This window comes from Salmo salar, chromosome ssa19 (assembly GCF_905237065.1).
Source record: "Salmo salar chromosome ssa19, Ssal_v3.1, whole genome shotgun sequence".
Classification (NCBI taxonomy): Eukaryota; Metazoa; Chordata; class Actinopteri; order Salmoniformes; family Salmonidae; genus Salmo; species Salmo salar.
Genome location: NC_059460.1, coordinates 32,102,032 through 32,119,797, shown reverse-complemented (window position 1 = coordinate 32,119,797; position 17,766 = coordinate 32,102,032). Strand labels below are relative to the sequence as shown.

The window sequence follows — 17,766 nt, the reverse complement described above, 5'->3', positions numbered from 1 at the left end:
GAGAAACATGTCCCTCAAATACAAAAACAAAGGTCACATATCATGCAATATCTTTAAAATAACTTGTCATAAACTCTTTGTCTGCAGGGTGCAAATGTTCTCTCCACCCACAAACAGGCCAAAAAATATCTTCTGTCTACTTAAATATCTAAACATTTGTTAAAGGCTTTAAAAATGTATTTAATCGAGTGGATTCACTCCATTACAGTATTCGAGTCCCAGTGGTATTTGATAATGTCATAATTTTTTGGTAATGGCAACTATCATTTATATAAATTTAGTGAAAATAAATTGAGACTAATATTCAATTCCAAAGTCATGTAGTGTGGTGCTCCTGGAAGTTGGTGACGCTGGTAAGACAGAGAAATACAGAGGTCTCTCCTCCAATCCATTTCCTTAACCAGAGTGGTCCATAATTAACTTGCGCTTGGTTGGCACTTTCAACCAGATATAAGGAGGCTGAGGCACCAGCATCCACAAGTCAGATACCTTCTTCCTCTGTGGTAAGGCTGTCTCCATCTCCTCACATTTTTACCTTTGTCTCATATTTGTGCTCAGCATCTGCGACAGTAACTAACTGCACTGTTTAAATTGAGTTCTGCATTTTTTACGTGTCTATTGAAAGATGTTACAATATGCAATCAAGTGGCTTTCATTTAAAATGTTGCTTAAAAAATGTGTATTACTTTAAATGTGTTTTACTTAAAATCTGTAACTTTCATTTACTGTCAAAAGTGATGCTCCTGCACTTGTTCGGAATTTGAGTGGGTGGTCTAGAACGTAACTGAGTTTTCAGGTATTTGAAGTCTTTACATAATGTGTAGTAAAGTGAGTTGCCACTAGGAAAATGAAAGTTACCAGTTGCACCTGTAGTTGAATTGGAAATGGCCGTAATGATTGTGTTGAATGATGCCATTCAAAAAATGTTCTAGCCCTTCGGGGGCTAAATGATAAGGCTTTGGACTTGTGAATATTCACAACACCCTACTGTTTAACAGTGTCCTCCAAGAAGTACAAAGTAATCTGTAGGAGGAAGGAAAGAAGGTGAGACATGGTTTTAGTCTTCACATTAAAAGTGACAAAAATATTATAGAGATATCGCTCACCTAACTCTATTGACTAGTGAGGAAGCGCCACCGAGTCAATCCTGTTTCTTTTTCTTATTTAATCTCTTTCCTAGTGATCCGTCACCATGAGCACGGACGCGGAGATGGCCATCTACGGCAAGGCTGCCATATACCTCCGTAAGCCTGAGAGGGAGAGGATTGAGGCACAAACAGCACCCTTTGATTCAAAGAATTCCTGCTATGTGTCAGATGCCAAGGAGCTTTACCTTAAGGGTTTAATTACTGGCAGGGCCGACGGAAAGTGTACTGTGACAGTCACAAATCCTGACGGCACTAAGGAGGTAAGCCTGATTTGAAAAGTGTTGAAGTTTGTGGAATTACTCTATTTTTTTAAACCTTAACTAGGCAAGTCAGTTAAGAACAAATTCTTATTTACAATGACGGCCTACCAAAAGGCAAAATACCTCCTGTGGGGACGGGGGCTGGGGTATATATATATATATCTATATATATATTTTAAGGGCAAAACACACATCACGACAAGAGAGGCAACACAACAATAAAGAGAGACCTAAGACAACAACACAACATGGTACAAACAATATTGGGCACAGACAACAGCACAAAGGGCAAGAAGGTAGAGACATCAATACATCACGCAAAACAGCCACAACTGTCAGTAAGAGTGTCTATGATTGAGTCTTTGAATGAAGAAATTGAGATAAAACTGTCCAGTTTGAGTGTTTGTTGCAGCTCGTTCCCGTCGCTAGCTGCAGCAAACTGAAAAGATGAGCGACCCAGGGATGTGTGTGCTTTGGAGACCTTTATCAGAATGTGACTGGCAGAACGTGTGTTGTATGTGGAGGATGAGGGTTGCAGTAGGTATCTCAGATAGGGGGGTGTGAGGCCTAAGAGGGTTTTATAAATAAGCATCAACCAGTGGGTCTTGCGACGGGTATACAGAGATGACCAGTTTACAGAGGACTTTAGAGTGCAGTGATGTGTTCTATAAGGAGCATGGGTGGCAAATCTGATGGCCGAATGGTAAAAAACATCGAGCCGCTCGAGAGCACCCTTACCTGCCAGTCTATAAATTACATCTCCGTAATCTAGCATGGGTAGGATGGTCATCTGAATCAGGGTTTGTTTGGCAGCTGGGGTGAAATAGGAGTGATTACGATAGAGGAAACCAAGTCTAGAGTTAACCTTAGCCTGCAGCTTTGATATGTGCTCAGAGAAGGACAGTGTACCATCTAGCCATACTCCCAAGTACTTGTATGAGGTGACTACCTCAAGCTCTAAACCCTCAAAGGAAGTAATCACACCTGTGGGGAGAGGGGCATTCTTCTTACCAAAGCACATGACCTTTGTTTTGGAGGTGTTCAGAACAAGGTCAAGGGCAGAGAAATCTTGTTGGACACTAAGAAAGCTTTGTTGTAGAGCGTTTAACACAATATCCGGGGAGGGGCCAGCTGAGTACTGTATAATCTGAGTATAAATGGATGAGAGAGCTTCCTACTGCCTGAGCTATGTTGTTGATGTAAATTGAGAAGAGCGTGGGGCCTAGGATCGAGCCTTGGGGCACTCCCTTGGTGACTGGCAGTGGTTGAGAGAGCAGATGTTCTGACTTCATACACTGGACTCTTTGAGAGAGGTAGTTAGCAAACCAGGCCAAAGACCCCTCAGAGACACCAATTAGCCGGCCCACACGAATGGAATGGTCTACCGTATCGAAGGCTTTGGCCAAGTCAATAAAAATAGCAGTATAACATTGCTTAGAATCAAGGGCAATGGTGACATCATTGAGGACCTTTAAGGTTGCAGTGACACATCCATAACCTGAGTGGAAACCAGATTGCAGACCAGAGAGAATCCTCTAGACATCAAGAAAGCCTGTCAGTTGATTATTGACAAGTTTTTCCAACACTTTTGATAAACAGGGCAAAATAGAAATAGGCCTATAACAGTTAGGATCAGCTTGGTCTCCCCCTTAAAGCAACCTTAAAGAAAAGAAAATATCAAAAGGATAAAAAAACAAAATACAGATTAAGAAGGATTTCTTTGTTTTCTGTAAACAGAATATAACCTTTAAACACAGGATTTTTATAGCTACTATTTAAAAATGGCATACTTTTTATATTGACTAGTCAAAAATCACCATGTATATGTCAGCGGGTGATAACAATGTAGTTGGATTGAACAGGGCTTCGCATACAAACACAAATGTGTATTTAATGAGAAAAAAGATTTCAGTCATGTCCAGTTTGATCTGCATGTAATCTAGATTTCTGACTGTTTCAGGAAGGAAAAGAGTTCAAAGATGCAGACATCTTCCAGATGAACCCCCCTAAATACGACAAGATTGAGGACATGGCCATGATGACCTACCTGAATGAAGCCTCTGTGTTGTATAACCTCAAAGAGCGTTATGCAGCATGGATGATCTATGTAAGAAGCCTGCATAAACACAGACACACATACATAAACATAACAAACACACACATACAATACTACACATCAATGAATGGTAGAAAGCAAAACATACCAATACATACAACACTACACATCGATGAATCGTTGAAACGAACACATACCATTACAGCAGGTCTACATCAGTATATCAGAGTACACCCACATCCTCACAGAAATCCAGGTAAATGTCAGTCAGATTTTGCTAATCCCCTAATTTAATTTAATCACTTTCATCCAGACCTACTCTGGGCTGTTCTGTGCCACGGTGAACCCCTACAAGTGGCTTCCCGTGTACGACATGGAGGTTGTTAACGCCTACAGAGGGAAGAAGAGGATGGAGGCTCCACCCCATATCTTCTCCGTCTCTGACAACGCCTTTCAGTTCATGCAGATCGGTACGAGCTCTCACGGATGGATGGATGGATGGATGAATGGATGGATGGAAGGAAGTTAAAATATGCTTTAGAGAGGTATCTACTGCTTTCTAGTCTAGTCTGCTGGGAATATCTGATTTCACTAGCCTTGAATGGAAAATGCCAAGGCAGCAGCTACACTTCCTGGGGTCCAGCAACATTAAGGCAGTTATATACAATTTAAAACATAGCACATTTCATAGCTACTATTGCATCAATATGTTTTTACCATAACAGTTTACAATCTAGGGTTACTCCAAGCAGTTTAGTAACCTCAAATTGCTCAATTTCCACATGATTTATTGCAAAATTTAGTTGAGGTTTAAGGTTTAGTAAATGACTTGTCCCAAATACAAGGATTTTAATGAAAAAAATATTTAGGACTAATGTATTTCTTGCCACCCATTCTGAAACTGACTGCAGCTCTTTGTTAAGTGTTGCAGTGATTTCACTTGCTGTGATAACTGACGTGTAGTGATGAGTCATCAGCATACATAGACTCACAGGCAGTGTCAGAGACTCCAGTCACCCAAGACATAGACTGTTTTCTCTGCTATCACACGGCAAGCGGTACCAGAGCGCCATGTCTATGACCAAAAGGGTCCTTAACAGCTTCTACCCCCAAGCCATAAGACTGCTGAACAATTAATCAAATTGCCACCGGACTATTTGCATTGACCGCCCCCCCCATTTGTTTTTACACTGCTGCTACTCGCTGTTTATTATCTATGCTTATTCACTTCCCCCCTACCTACATGTACAAATTACCTCGACTAACCTGTACCCCCGCACACTGACTCGGTACCGGTGCCCCCTGTACATAACCTCATTATTGTTATTTTATTGTGTTACTTTTTATACGTTTTTTCTTTAGTTTATTTGGTAAATATTTTCTTAACCTTTCTTGAACTGCACTGTTGGTTAAGGGCTTGTAAGTAAGCATTGCACGGTAAGGTCAACACTTGTTGTGTTCGGCGCATGTGACAAATAAAGTTTGATTTGATTTACTCAGTGCCAGTTACAGGTCATTAGTAAAGAATGAAAAAAGTAAGTGACCTAAACAGCTGCCTGACTCTACCTGGATTATGTTGGAGTGCATTCCATTAAAGAACACCCGCTGTGTTCTGTTAAACAGGTAACTCTCAATCCACAATATAGCAGAGGACGTAAAGCCATAACACGTGTTTTTACAGCGGCAGATAATGTCAAAAGCTGCACTGAAGTCTAACAAAACAGCCCCCACAATCTTTTTATTATACATTTCTCTAAGTCGGTCATCAGTAATTTGTGTAAATGCCATACATGTTGCTATGAATTCCATAATGTTGTTTGAGTATGATCTTTTATTTAACCGCCTACTTAAATTCTTATTTACAATGATGGCCTACCAGGGAACACAGGGTCAACTGCTCTGTTCAGGGGTAGAACAACAGGTTTTCACCTTGTCAGCTCGGGGATTTGATCCAGCAACCTTTACGGTTCCTGGCCCAACGCTCTAACCACTACTGTAGACTATCTGTCACCCCAAAATGATAAGCAATGTGTTTTTGGTTCCAGATAATGAGAACCAGTCCGTCCTGATTACGTAAGTTGTATACAAACATTTCAAAGTGTTTCTTTTATAACTTGGGTGTGATGAAAATACACGACATTATGAATGGATTAGGCTATGCGTAATGATAAGTCGATTACTGTGAATATTTGTTGTATTCTCTATGCTATTTTAGTGAATCCCAATCTGACACTCAAACATGTGACTAAAACCCCTATTTCCCTGTCATATTAACCAGTGGAGAATCCGGTGCAGGAAAAACTGTCAACACCAAGCGTGTCATCCAGTACTTTGCCACCATTGCAGTGTCTGGTGGTGAAAAGAAAAAGGACGAGCCCGGCAAAATGCAGGTAGGTTAGGGTTAGGGCTTGTGTTTGCCTTTTTAACACATTTCAGTCTAATGGGCAACATTCAGGTAGGTTGTGTTTGTGTTTGGCTTTTTAACACATTTCAGTCTGATGGGCTGTGTAAACTCTTTTTTCCAGCGGTGAATCCTGTTTCAAGAAAAGTTTTCAAGCTATCTAGCAAAAACAAACTTTACCTCTTTATCAGTTTCCGAGCAACTTGTGTTTGTCTCAATCAGGGGTCTCTTGAGGATCAGATCATTGCAGCTAACCCTCTGCTGGAGGCTTACGGTAATGCCAAGACAGTGAGGAACGACAACTCGTCTCGCTTTGTAAGTATGAAGGGTATACTGTGGAAGTTACCTTGCATTGGAAACATTTATTTTAGTAGTTCACGATTGTTATATCAATATATGTCCTACAAACTGTAACATTTAAAGGGGTCTATCAAAATAGTTGACCTATTTCTAACCCCCATGCTCTACTACAGGGTAAATTCATCAGGATTCATTTCCAAGGAGGCAAACTGGCTAAAGCAGACATTGAGACCTGTGAGTTGGTTTTGATTGTTTCTCAATGCGTTCCTAAATTCACACAGATAATTATTTTGAGACCATATCATCAAATGTAATCTCTCTCTCTCTCTCTCTCTCTCTCTCTCTCTCTCTCTCTCTCTCTCTCTCTCTCTCTCTCTCTCTCTCTCTCTCTCTCTCTCTCTCTCTCTCTCTCTCTCTCTCTCTCAGACCTGCTGGAGAAGTCCAGAGTGTCCTTCCAGCTGCCCGATGAGAGAGGCTACCACATCTTCTTCCAAATGATGACAGGCCACAAACCTGAGATAGTTGGTATGGAAATGTAGAGGTTCAGAGAACATTATTCCCACCCCTATCTGTGGAACTTAGAAAAAATAGTGGGTACATTCAAGGTACCAAGTAATGAACTGTGAAGCACTAGTCCAGGTGTCTCAGTCCCCTCTTTTGATGCTATTTATTGTTGTGGCGTTACTACCATTAATGCGGTGAAAGCTATTGATCGAATAATTACATACCACATTCAATCAGTACGCAATGAAATGAATCATATAGCAATTCATTAAGTAGTAATCTGCGGCACCATGGGAAAAGTTAATGAGTTACTGTTTCCCGACTTAACTCAAGAATATCAGAATATCTCGATATACTATCCGTCATGCATCAATCATTTGCTCCTATTTCAGTCTCATTCTGAACATCATAATATCCTGTAAATCTGCACGAACCCTAGTCTCCATGATGAGTCATTTTACACAAATTGGCTTAATTATTTATTCACTAACTAACTAAACAATCACACAGAATTACATTAATACACACACAAGATAGATTATACACTGATTGTTAAACCTTCTTAGGGATAGGGGTTCCGCTAGCGGGACACCAGCCGACAACATCTGGTGAAATTGGAGGGCGCGCAATTCAAATAAATAATCCTAATATTAAACATTCATGAACATACAAGTATCTTATATCATTTGAAATTCTTGTTAATCTAACTGCGTTGTCCGATTTACAATAGGCTTTACGGTGAAAGCATACCATGCGATTGTCAGAGGACGGTGCCCCACATCAACATATTTTTCAACCAGCGCAGGCTTCAAAAAATCACAAATAGCGATTAAATAGTTAATAAATCAGTTACTTTTGAAGATCGTCCTGTTTACAATCCCAAGGGTCCCAGCTACAACATGAATGGTCATTTTGTTAGATAAAATTCTTCTTTATATCCCAAAAAGTCTGTTTAGTTGGCGCCATTGATTTCAGTAATCCACTTGTTCAACATGCAGACAAAGGAATCCAAAAAGCTACTGCTAAACTTCATCCAAACAAGTCAAACGACATTTCTATTTAATCCTCAGGTACTCTAAAATCGAAATAAACTATAATATTTCATACAGAAAGTAGTATGATTGTTCTTTAAGTCCCTCCCGACCACTTCCCTCATTATTTACGTTAGAAATATTGTTTCAATGTCCAACCTTTTGATGTTAAAGTTTTGGGCGTAGTCTCTCTCTACACACAAAGGATTTTTTGACTCCTCCAAATTGCAGTGCAGAGAGAGCGGAAGTTTACGACCGGTCGTTAAAGTCCTAGGACCGGCCCCACTTCTCCTCCCTTCCTCTCTGGTGGGAGAGAGGGGGGGCTCCCTTTGATCCTCACCCAGGAGGGAAAGTCATGACATTATTGTATACTACATGTATCCTTGAGTCCATCTATTGAGTAAAGGAGGGAGAGATGCTGTAAAGGTAGGACAGCAGAATTCTAAGAGATTTATCTGACAAGCCGTCCTCCGCTGTTCACAGAAATGGCGCTCATCACCACCAACCCCTACGACTTCCCCATGTGCAGCCAGGGTCAGATTACTGTGGCCAGCATCAATGACAAGGAAGAGCTGGATGCCACAGACGTGAGTCATACAAAGGGTTAATCAAACTCTAGATATGGAATGGGTAGAACCACCATACACACTGAATGCACTGAGCAATTTCAACTTGGTGGCAGCTGGGAATTGTCATGTATGTTTTAGTTTGATTCTAAATGCCTTGTGGTAGTAAGGCATGTGCTTTCACACTTCACCTTGGGGCACATACATGTAAAACATCCACAAGAGAGTGCCGCTAAGTGCCCTGTGGAACTGTGTTAAACTCCTTTTGTGCTGCCATCTACTAGCGTGTTAGCTAAAAGTAATCATGTGGAACAGAGAAGCCAGTCAATTCCATTCATCCAATTTGTTCTGGAGTGAGCACTGTATCGTGCTGTAACTGAACAAATTACCGTCAGTTAACCACTGTTATACGTCCTCTCCAATGCCAGGATGCCATTGGAATCCTAGGCTTCACTAATGAGGAGAAGATGGGCATCTACAAGCTAACAGGAGCTGTACTGCACCATGGCAACTTGCACTTCAAGCAGAAGCAACGTGAGGAGCAGGCTGAGCCAGATGGCACAGAAGGTGAGTCCCACTCATTGATTTACAATATGGAAAGTATTAGTCCCATTCATTGATATACAATATGGAAAGCATTAGACCCATTCATTGATATACAATATGGAAAGCATTAGACCCATTCATTGATATACAATATGGAAAGCATTAGACCCATTCATTGATATACAATATGGAAAGCATTAGACCCATTCATTGATATACAATATGGAAAGCATTAGACCCATTCACTGATATACAATATGGAAAGCATTAGACCCATTCATTGATATACAATATGGAAAGCATTAGACCCATTCATTGATATACAATATGGAAAGCATTAGTCCCATTCATTGATATACAATATGGAAAGCATTAGTCCCATTTCCAAATATAGAAATAAAACACTTAAGATAGACAGTCCCACATGAAAGTCAGGCAGGAGACCAAATCTCCTCCAGAAATGATTTGAAATGGTGGATATGGTTGAAAATCAAAACCTAACCCACAAAAGAGTTGGCCAAATTATTTTGTCATTATGACATCAGAAACAAGCCTGAGTCTGTTGTTGTTGGTTCTCTCTCCAGTGGCTGATAAAATCGGCTACCTACTGGGCCTGAACTCAGCTGAGATGTTGAAGGCTCTCTGCTATCCCAGAGTGAAGGTCGGCAATGAGTATGTGACCAAGGGACAGACTGTGCCTCAGGTAAGGTGGTAAATAACAGCATCTTCTGAGCACAGGAATTATTTTGAGGATGAGTGCATTACCCCCTTTTCTCCCAATTTCAATTACTATCTTATCTCATCGCTGCAATTCCCCAGAAGCGAATAGTAATGTGTTTTTCCCCAATCTTTTATCACCTTATTACTAGACATGGTCAATATCTCATGCATTCATTTGAGCTGTTATTATTGCAGGTCAATAACTCAGTCTCGGCCCTGGCCAAGTCCATCTATGAGAGGATGTTCCTGTGGATGGTCATCCGTATAAACCAGATGTTGGACACCAAGAATCCAAGGAAGTACTATATCGGTGTGCTCGACATTGCCGGGTTTGAGATTTTTGATGTGAGTGTGAGACCAGAACAAGACAAGTTGTTGTGATTGAGAGGGATCACAGCCTTGTATGATGAAATGATCCCTTTTGAAATTCCATCAACAGTACAACAGCATGGAGCAGCTGTGCATCAACTTCACCAATGAGAAACTGCAACAGTTTTTCAACCACACCATGTTCGTCTTGGAACAAGAGGAGTACAAGAAGGAGGGAATCGTCTGGGCCTTCATTGACTTCGGCATGGACTTGGCTGCCTGCATTGAGCTGATTGAGAAGGTAAACTGTCTGTGAGAATTAAAATGGACCGCAACAGCATAGCTCATAGGGAGCGCTGTGTGAGATTATCACAGTGCTACGAAGAATCTGACTGTTGAGAACTCAGTATGTTTCCTATGATATGGCCCTAAATTAATATAATCCTATAATAGCATGTTTGTTAAAGGAATAAATGTGATCCTAATTGTAAATTTCAATAATTTGATATATATCTCTTTTCGTGAAGCCAATGGGCATCTTCTCCATCCTTGAAGAGGAGTGCATGTTCCCCAAGTCTTCAGACACTACCTTCAAGAACAAGCTTTATGACCAGCATCTTGGCAAAAACCAGGCGTTTGAGAAGCCCAAGCCTGCCAAAGGCAAGGCAGAGGCCCACTTCTCCCTGGTGCACTACGCCGGCACTGTGGACTACAACATTACTGGCTGGCTGGACAAAAACAAGGACCCCCTGAACGACTCTGTTCTTCAGCTGTACGGGAAGTCCTCAGTGAAACTGTTGGCTACCCTGTATGTTGCTGCCCCACCTGAGGGTAAGACTAGCAGCACATCAACAGATTTAACTAAGCAATACCCACTGAGCACACTGTGTCATTTCAACGTGGAATGTGGGTTATATTGGTTGACGCATTGATTAACCAAATTCCAACCTTTATTCACCAACTCAAAAAGACAGCCAGAAGTCTATGGATAGCCTAATGCATTATCAATATGCTTTCAACCACATTAAAGCACAACCAAATTCCAATGGAAAAGCAAATGTCAGATTTTTGGTTTAGTTCTCATTTAAATGTGTTATCACTGCGCTTTCAACCATTTAAAAGCAAAGTTCAAAAACAAAGATAAAATTGGAATACAAAGTCAAATATTTTGTATTTATATAACAACTTAATGTGTTGTCACTGTGCTTCATCTAATAGCACAACTAAATGACCTGGACTGCAGTTGAGATTACATTAAAAGTACATTGCAATGATCAATACTGTTCAAGATTCTGCTCATTATAGCAAACGTGAAGATCTCCACAGACCTCCGACCTTTGCTGTTTTGAACATGGGCGCTTTCTTTGATTACATAGGAAGACATTTATAGTTACAGTAGGCTATCCAGAACATGTGGCCATGGATGTGTTACTCATTTTAAGGTTGAATAAATATTGTTACATTAGTTTGTAAGATATCCTTAACTTTAGGCAATTTACTGTATTGCAAAAGTCATATTGAATTGTGTTTGTTTGACAACTCAACCAAATATCAACATTTAAAGGATATCTAATGCAGGACAGTTTGATCTGAGCCACTGGCTTAATCCTGTTCTTTAACTTTTATTTTTGGTTAAGTTGGAGACGTGAATCCAACATATAATTTGTTTAACTTTTCAACAAGTTAATAGGCTATTTACTGTATTGAATTGTGTTTGGTTGTCAACGCAACCATATATCAACATTTGAAGGAGATTTATCTTTTGTGCCACTGACTTAGTCTGGCTTTAATTCCAGTTTCTCTACAAACTGGAACGTTTATTTATTCCATGTGTAACTCTGTTGTTTGTGTCACACTGCTTTGCTTTATCTTGGCCAGGTCACAGTTGTAAATGAGAACTTGTTCTCAACTGGCCTACCTGGTTAAATGAAGGTGGAATAAAATTTTACATAAAAAAAAGAAATTATATGTTGGATTGACATCTCAATCGCAAGCAAGAATCAAAGTTAAAGAATAGGACTAAATCAAATCAAACTTTATTTAAAGTGCATTTAAAGCTTGATTCGATTTTTGGTTTGGATGGAGACGTGAATCCACCATGTCAATTATTAATTTGAAGACTAACTGGAGTCAAAGGAGATGAAATCACAGATGGAACTATCAAAGCAGAAGAAAAAGCTCCTTCAAATGTTGATATTTGGTTGCGCTGACAACCAAGCACAATTCAATATGCAGTTTGTCTACAAATTAATAATTTATATTTTGGATTCACGTCTCCATCTCAAGCAAAAATCTATGTTAAAGAATAGGACTAAATCTAATCAAACTCTAAATGCACTTTAAATAAAGTTTGATTTGGTTTAGTCACATTATTTAACTTCAATTTTTGGTTGAGATGGAGATGTGAATCCAACATCTTAATGATTAACTTGAAGATAAAATTTGAAATCCACCAAAGCTTGAAACCCTTGGCCTTTATTTGTCTATTTTTAGATGAACCCTGGGCAGAACCCTGGGTAGAATTTGAAGCCTGGGTAGATGACTTCCCTAATGCTATGTAGGCCTATGAAGCTTGGGTGGATGACTTCCCTAATGCTATGTAGGCCTAAGTACCATCATTGATGATACATGACTCATAAAGTATTGTTACATTTCATTTGCTCTGTTAAACCTACCCTTTCGAATGATTTTTGATAGCAACAGTTTTTAAGAGATAACTCAATCCTCATTCTCCCGATAGCACATTGGTAACAGTCAGTGACAAATATGAAAGCCAAGCAGGGCTGGGCTTGGTTAAAACTCTGGATTCGGGGACCAAAGGGTAGCTGTAGATAGATCAACTCTCCAGTAGGACATGCTGCCCAGCCTGCTGTTGTTTTCTGATAGAGGATATCACATTGTTTCAAAGGTATTAATTCAACATATTTTATACAAGGTTTTTCTATGTTGAAATTGGTTACAATGATGACATAATGCTGTGGTTGAAATTTCACCTTGAAAACAACAGTTGATTACTTTTTTCAAATCCAGTGTATTTTCCACGTGGATTCCACGTCACAATACATTGACAAATGACTTTGAAACAACATTGATTTAAACTGTTTGTGCCCAGTCGGTAGTTAGAACTCAGACCTACATTTTATTTAAAGTCTTTGAATGTATCACATTTCCCAGGGTTATTCCCTGGGTTAATTTTCTCAAACAACATTTGTATTAAGATAAATGTGAAGTTAACCCGAGATTGTCTTGTTTATAAGGATCTCTTACTTTTCCCCGTTTTAACAGATACAAGCAAGAAAGGAGGCAAGAAGAAGGGTGGTTCCATGCAGACCGTGTCCTCGCAGTTCAGGGTGATCTTTTGAAATGTGTATATTCAGTCCTTCAAAAGATGGATTGATTATCATAGATGATTTAATATCAAAAATGGTTTGTAATCCTCTTACAGGAGAACTTGGGCAAGCTGATGACCAACTTAAGGAGCACTCATCCTCACTTTGTGCGCTGCCTGATCCCCAACGAGTCAAAGACTCCAGGTACAATAAATATTGAGTGATATATTTTTATGTAATCAGTAAACTATCAGTAACCTTAACGAGCCCAATCTTGAACCTGTTTATGAATATTAAAAGAGACTTGGTTTGTGTTTCCAGGTCTGATGGAGAACTTCCTGGTTATCCACCAGCTCAGGTGTAACGGTGTTCTGGAGGGTATCCGGATCTGCAGGAAGGGCTTCCCCAGCAGAATCATCTATGCAGACTTCAAGCAGAGGTTCACGCACACAAACACAAACACACACATACATACACATTACATTTACATTTGAGTCATTTAGCAGATGGTGTTATCCAGCAGCATACCATCCTGCATCCCACTGCTGCCTTCCCTCTGAAGCTAAGCAGGGTTGGTCCTGGATGGGAGATCAGATGCTGCTGGAAGTGGTGTTGGAGCACCAGTAGGTGGCACTCTTTCCTCTGGTCGAAGGCAATCCCAATGTGCCAGGGCAGTTAAACAGATGTCCTGACTCTCTGAGGTCATTAAAAATCCCATGGTGTATAATGTAAGGGTGTTATTAACCCTGGTCTCCTGGCTAAATGTCTGATCTGTCATGGCCACCTAATCATCCCCAATTGGCTCTATTGAACTCCTGTTACTGATCCCCAGGTTGTTGATGAGAATGTGTTCTCAGTCAACTTACCTGGTAAAAAATTTATACTTTTTCGTACTGGTCCCCCGCACGCACACACAACTGAAAAAAAATCTATTCTAAGCTTTTTCTCAGCATCAGAATATGTTACCTTTATGTAATATAACCAACCTATTGCAACTTGACATATGTTAAACATGTCTCCTCATTCAGGTATAAAGTACTGAATGCCAGTGTCATCCCCGAAGGCCAGTTCATGGACAACAAGAAGGCTTCTGAGAAGCTGCTGGGGTCCATTGATGTGAATCACGAGGATTACAAGTTTGGACACACCAAGGTCAGTCAAATACCCCCAGCAAAAGCTGACAAAACACAACTTCAATTATATTTTAAACCCTTACCATTCAAAATCTCTCCAGTTGATCAATCATCCTGTTATACGTTCTTCTTCATTAAGCTAATATAAAAAAGGTGGAGAAACATTCTACTGTTATTTTCTTCAAAGTCATACATCACAGGTAAAGAAGATAAACTTAATTTATTAACCTGTGCATTGTGTTACAGTGGTATGGCTGCAGTTATCTGTATCACTTTACATTATTAATCTACAACTGTACAAAACCTTTCAACTTATGAACACACTATCCCATGGTCTGTGGTGTTGGTCCCCTCTGTTGATCCAAGCCTTTCTATCTGTTACCATCTGACTGTGGTTCCATTGACCATATTTACCTGTGGCTCAGGTGTTCTTCAAAGCCGGTCTGCTGGGGGTCCTGGAGGAGATGAGAGATGAGAAGCTGGCCTCTCTGGTCGGCATGGTCCAGGCTCTCAGCCGTGGATTCCTCATGAGGAGAGAGTTCACCAAGATGATGGAGAGGAGGTGAGGAATAGTAGACATCTTGGCAAAGCTTCCTATGAACCACCTGTATGTAAGGAATTATGATTCCATACTGTATATGCTGCGAGTTGTTCAGAATGAGAAAGTACGTCTTATAATGTTCTATTAAAGCTGCAGTTTAGGATTTGGAAAGCTGTTCAATTGTCATTTTAATGTGTTGTATTTACCTATTGATTATGGAAGAATATAAAATGCCTCATGAGCTTAGCATGACCTGTCAGTCCTTACACTGTCAATGAATTTAAGAGGGGTTACCTTTCCCTTGCACCCTTCCTCAGCTATATACATAAAGTGGCAGGGGGGTTCTGTTTTGTTGTTCTTCCTCTCTCAGAATGTAGCTTGTCAGTCACCATACCACTCTATACTTTCTGTTGACCAGAGATGCCGTCTACTCCATCCAGTACAACATCCGTTCATTCATGAATGTGAAAACCTGGCCATGGATGAAGGTGTACTTCAAGATCAAGCCCCTGCTGAAGAGCGCTGAGACTGAGAAGGAGATGGCCAACATGAAGGAGAACTATGAGAAGATGCAGACAGACCTGGCCAAGGCTCTGGCCAAGAAGAAGGAGTTGGAGGAGAAGATGGTGACCCTGCTGCAGGAGAAGAATGACCTGGCACTCCAAAATGCATCTGTGAGTGAGCAACTACCCTCATAAGGGTACATTTACACACATGAATACACACATGAAAACACACATGAACACACATGTATACACACATGTATACACACATGCAGACAGACAGACAGACAGACAGACAGACAGACAGACAGACAGACAGACAGACAGACAGACAGACAGACAGACAGACAGACAGACAGACAGACAGACAGACAGACAGACAGACAGACAGACAGACAGACAGACAGACAGACAGACAGACACGTTCACACATATACACACATTTTCACACTCTCCACATACACTGCTGCTACTCTGTTTATTATCTTTCCTGTTTGCCTTGTCACTTTTACCCCTACCTACATGTACGGTACATGATGTATTACCTCAACTACCTGGTACCCCTGCACATTGACTCGTTACTGGTACTCCCTGTACATAGCCTTGTTATTGTTTTTTATTGTGTTACTATTTCCTGTTTTTCTTTGCAATTTTTTTTCTTAACTCTGCATTGTTGGGAAAGGGCTCGTAAGTAGCATTTCACGGCAAAGTCTACACCTGTTGCATTCGGCGTATATGACAAATAATATTTGATTCGGTGAACACACGCATACACTGTGAAGTAGTGGTAACTGCCAAAATAAAGGAAACACAAACAAAGTTTCTTAAAGGACCCCTCCAGATGAAATTTCTGCCACAACTTCAATGTAATTCCTATCCTAGTGCGGAAATGCTCGTTTAGTTCCACACTCCGAACTCCGACATGTGACTCCTTATAAATATTGATTAATCAGGCGTGCACATCTACACCAAGGCAAAGGGTGGCTACTTTGAAGAATCATAAATATAAAATATATTTTGATTTGTTTAACACTTTTGTTACTACATGATTCCATATGTGTTATTTCATAGTTTTGATGTCTTCACTATTATGTACAAAATAGTCAAAATAAAGAAAAACCCTGGAATGAGTAGGTGTGTCCAAACTTTCTACTGGTATTGTATATATTGAAGTTATGTTGATTTGCTTTGACCTCTTTGACAAATGTTAGTCTATATTTTCATACAGAAAGTGAGGACGCAGATTTTTTTTCCTGTTCTGCAAACAGGAATCAGAAAATCTGAACGATGCTGAGGAAAGGTGTGAGGGGCTCATCAAGAGCAAGATCCAGCTGGAGGCCAAACTCAAAGAGACAACTGAGCGGCTGGAGGATGAGGAGGAGATCAATGCTGAGTTGACTGCCAAGAAGAGGAAGCTGGAGGATGAGTGCTCTGAGCTGAAGAAGGACATTGATGACCTGGAGCTCACCCTGGCCAAAGTGGAGAAGGAGAAGCACGCCACTGAAAACAAGGTCTCGTGTCTTACCATAGACAGTCTAACCAAACAATAATCCAAACAATAATCAACTCAAAACATAGCTGAAATGGAATTCAAGTCGTATTCTGGGTGCAGGAAAAATTGTGGAATTGAAGTTGCGGGGTACTCCTCACATTCATTGAATGTTCAGCTCCCCCTTTATTTATGACTTCCATTCTGTACACTGGCATGGTGTAAAATGCCATCTAGTGTTAAATCAATAATACGTACTTGTTGATACATTTCTAATCTGAATGAAATGAATGCAATACATTTCAAACTAAATCTTTCTTTTATGGTGAAGGGACCAAAGACACATTTTGTTGTGATCGTTTTCAGGTTAAAAATCTGACAGAGGAGATGTCGTCTATGGATGAGAGTGTTGCCAAGCTGACCAAGGAGAAGAAAGCCCTCCAAGAGGCCCACCAGCAGACACTGGATGACCTGCAGGCAGAGGAGGACAAAGTCAACACTCTGACCAAGGCCAAGACCAAGCTGGAACAGCAAGTGGACGACGTGAGTGGAGTTTGACATTTTGGCCATGATAGTATGTTAGATTACATGATCTTCAGTTGTTTAGATTTCAACAATATGTGTATTTTTATGTTGTAGCTTGAGGGTTCTCTGGAACAAGAGAAAAAGCTCCGTATGGACCTTGAGAGATCCAAGAGAAAGCTGGAGGGAGATCTGAAACTGGCCCAGGAGTCCATAATGGACCTGGAGAATGACAAGCAGCAGTCTGATGAGAAAATCAAGAAGTAAACACAATCAAATGGCTACAATATTACCTACTATGTTGATCAACACAATGGTTGTTCTTGACTAATTCTTGTAATTATGAATTAGCATTTGCATGTGATTTTTAAAAACTATGTGAATGGTATAATTCTCTGTCTTTAAATT

At 40.3% G+C, this 17,766-nt stretch overlaps 1 protein-coding gene across 1 annotated transcript in view; it reads left to right on the top strand.

Annotated features, from left to right (window-relative positions):
• The first annotated feature begins 349 nt into the window (after positions 1–349).
• LOC106591119 (myosin heavy chain, fast skeletal muscle) overlaps positions 350–17,766 on the top strand; it is a 42,133-nt gene continuing 24,716 nt past the window's right edge. The window contains exons 1-25 of the mRNA XM_014182308.2: positions 350–503; positions 999–1,044; positions 1,181–1,408; positions 3,369–3,515; positions 3,778–3,934; positions 5,510–5,537; positions 5,743–5,854; positions 6,088–6,180; positions 6,339–6,399; positions 6,592–6,690; positions 8,184–8,287; positions 8,695–8,833; positions 9,397–9,515; positions 9,728–9,877; positions 9,972–10,142; positions 10,369–10,672; positions 13,127–13,191; positions 13,287–13,374; positions 13,492–13,609; positions 14,199–14,322; positions 14,729–14,865; positions 15,263–15,518; positions 16,616–16,858; positions 17,203–17,379; positions 17,476–17,621. Coding sequence (XP_014037783.1) covers positions 1,193–1,408; positions 3,369–3,515; positions 3,778–3,934; positions 5,510–5,537; positions 5,743–5,854; positions 6,088–6,180; positions 6,339–6,399; positions 6,592–6,690; positions 8,184–8,287; positions 8,695–8,833; positions 9,397–9,515; positions 9,728–9,877; positions 9,972–10,142; positions 10,369–10,672; positions 13,127–13,191; positions 13,287–13,374; positions 13,492–13,609; positions 14,199–14,322; positions 14,729–14,865; positions 15,263–15,518; positions 16,616–16,858; positions 17,203–17,379; positions 17,476–17,621 — 3,254 coding nt within the window. The 5' untranslated portion in view covers positions 350–503; positions 999–1,044; positions 1,181–1,192. The remainder of the gene's footprint in view (positions 504–998; positions 1,045–1,180; positions 1,409–3,368; positions 3,516–3,777; positions 3,935–5,509; positions 5,538–5,742; positions 5,855–6,087; positions 6,181–6,338; positions 6,400–6,591; positions 6,691–8,183; positions 8,288–8,694; positions 8,834–9,396; positions 9,516–9,727; positions 9,878–9,971; positions 10,143–10,368; positions 10,673–13,126; positions 13,192–13,286; positions 13,375–13,491; positions 13,610–14,198; positions 14,323–14,728; positions 14,866–15,262; positions 15,519–16,615; positions 16,859–17,202; positions 17,380–17,475; positions 17,622–17,766) is intronic.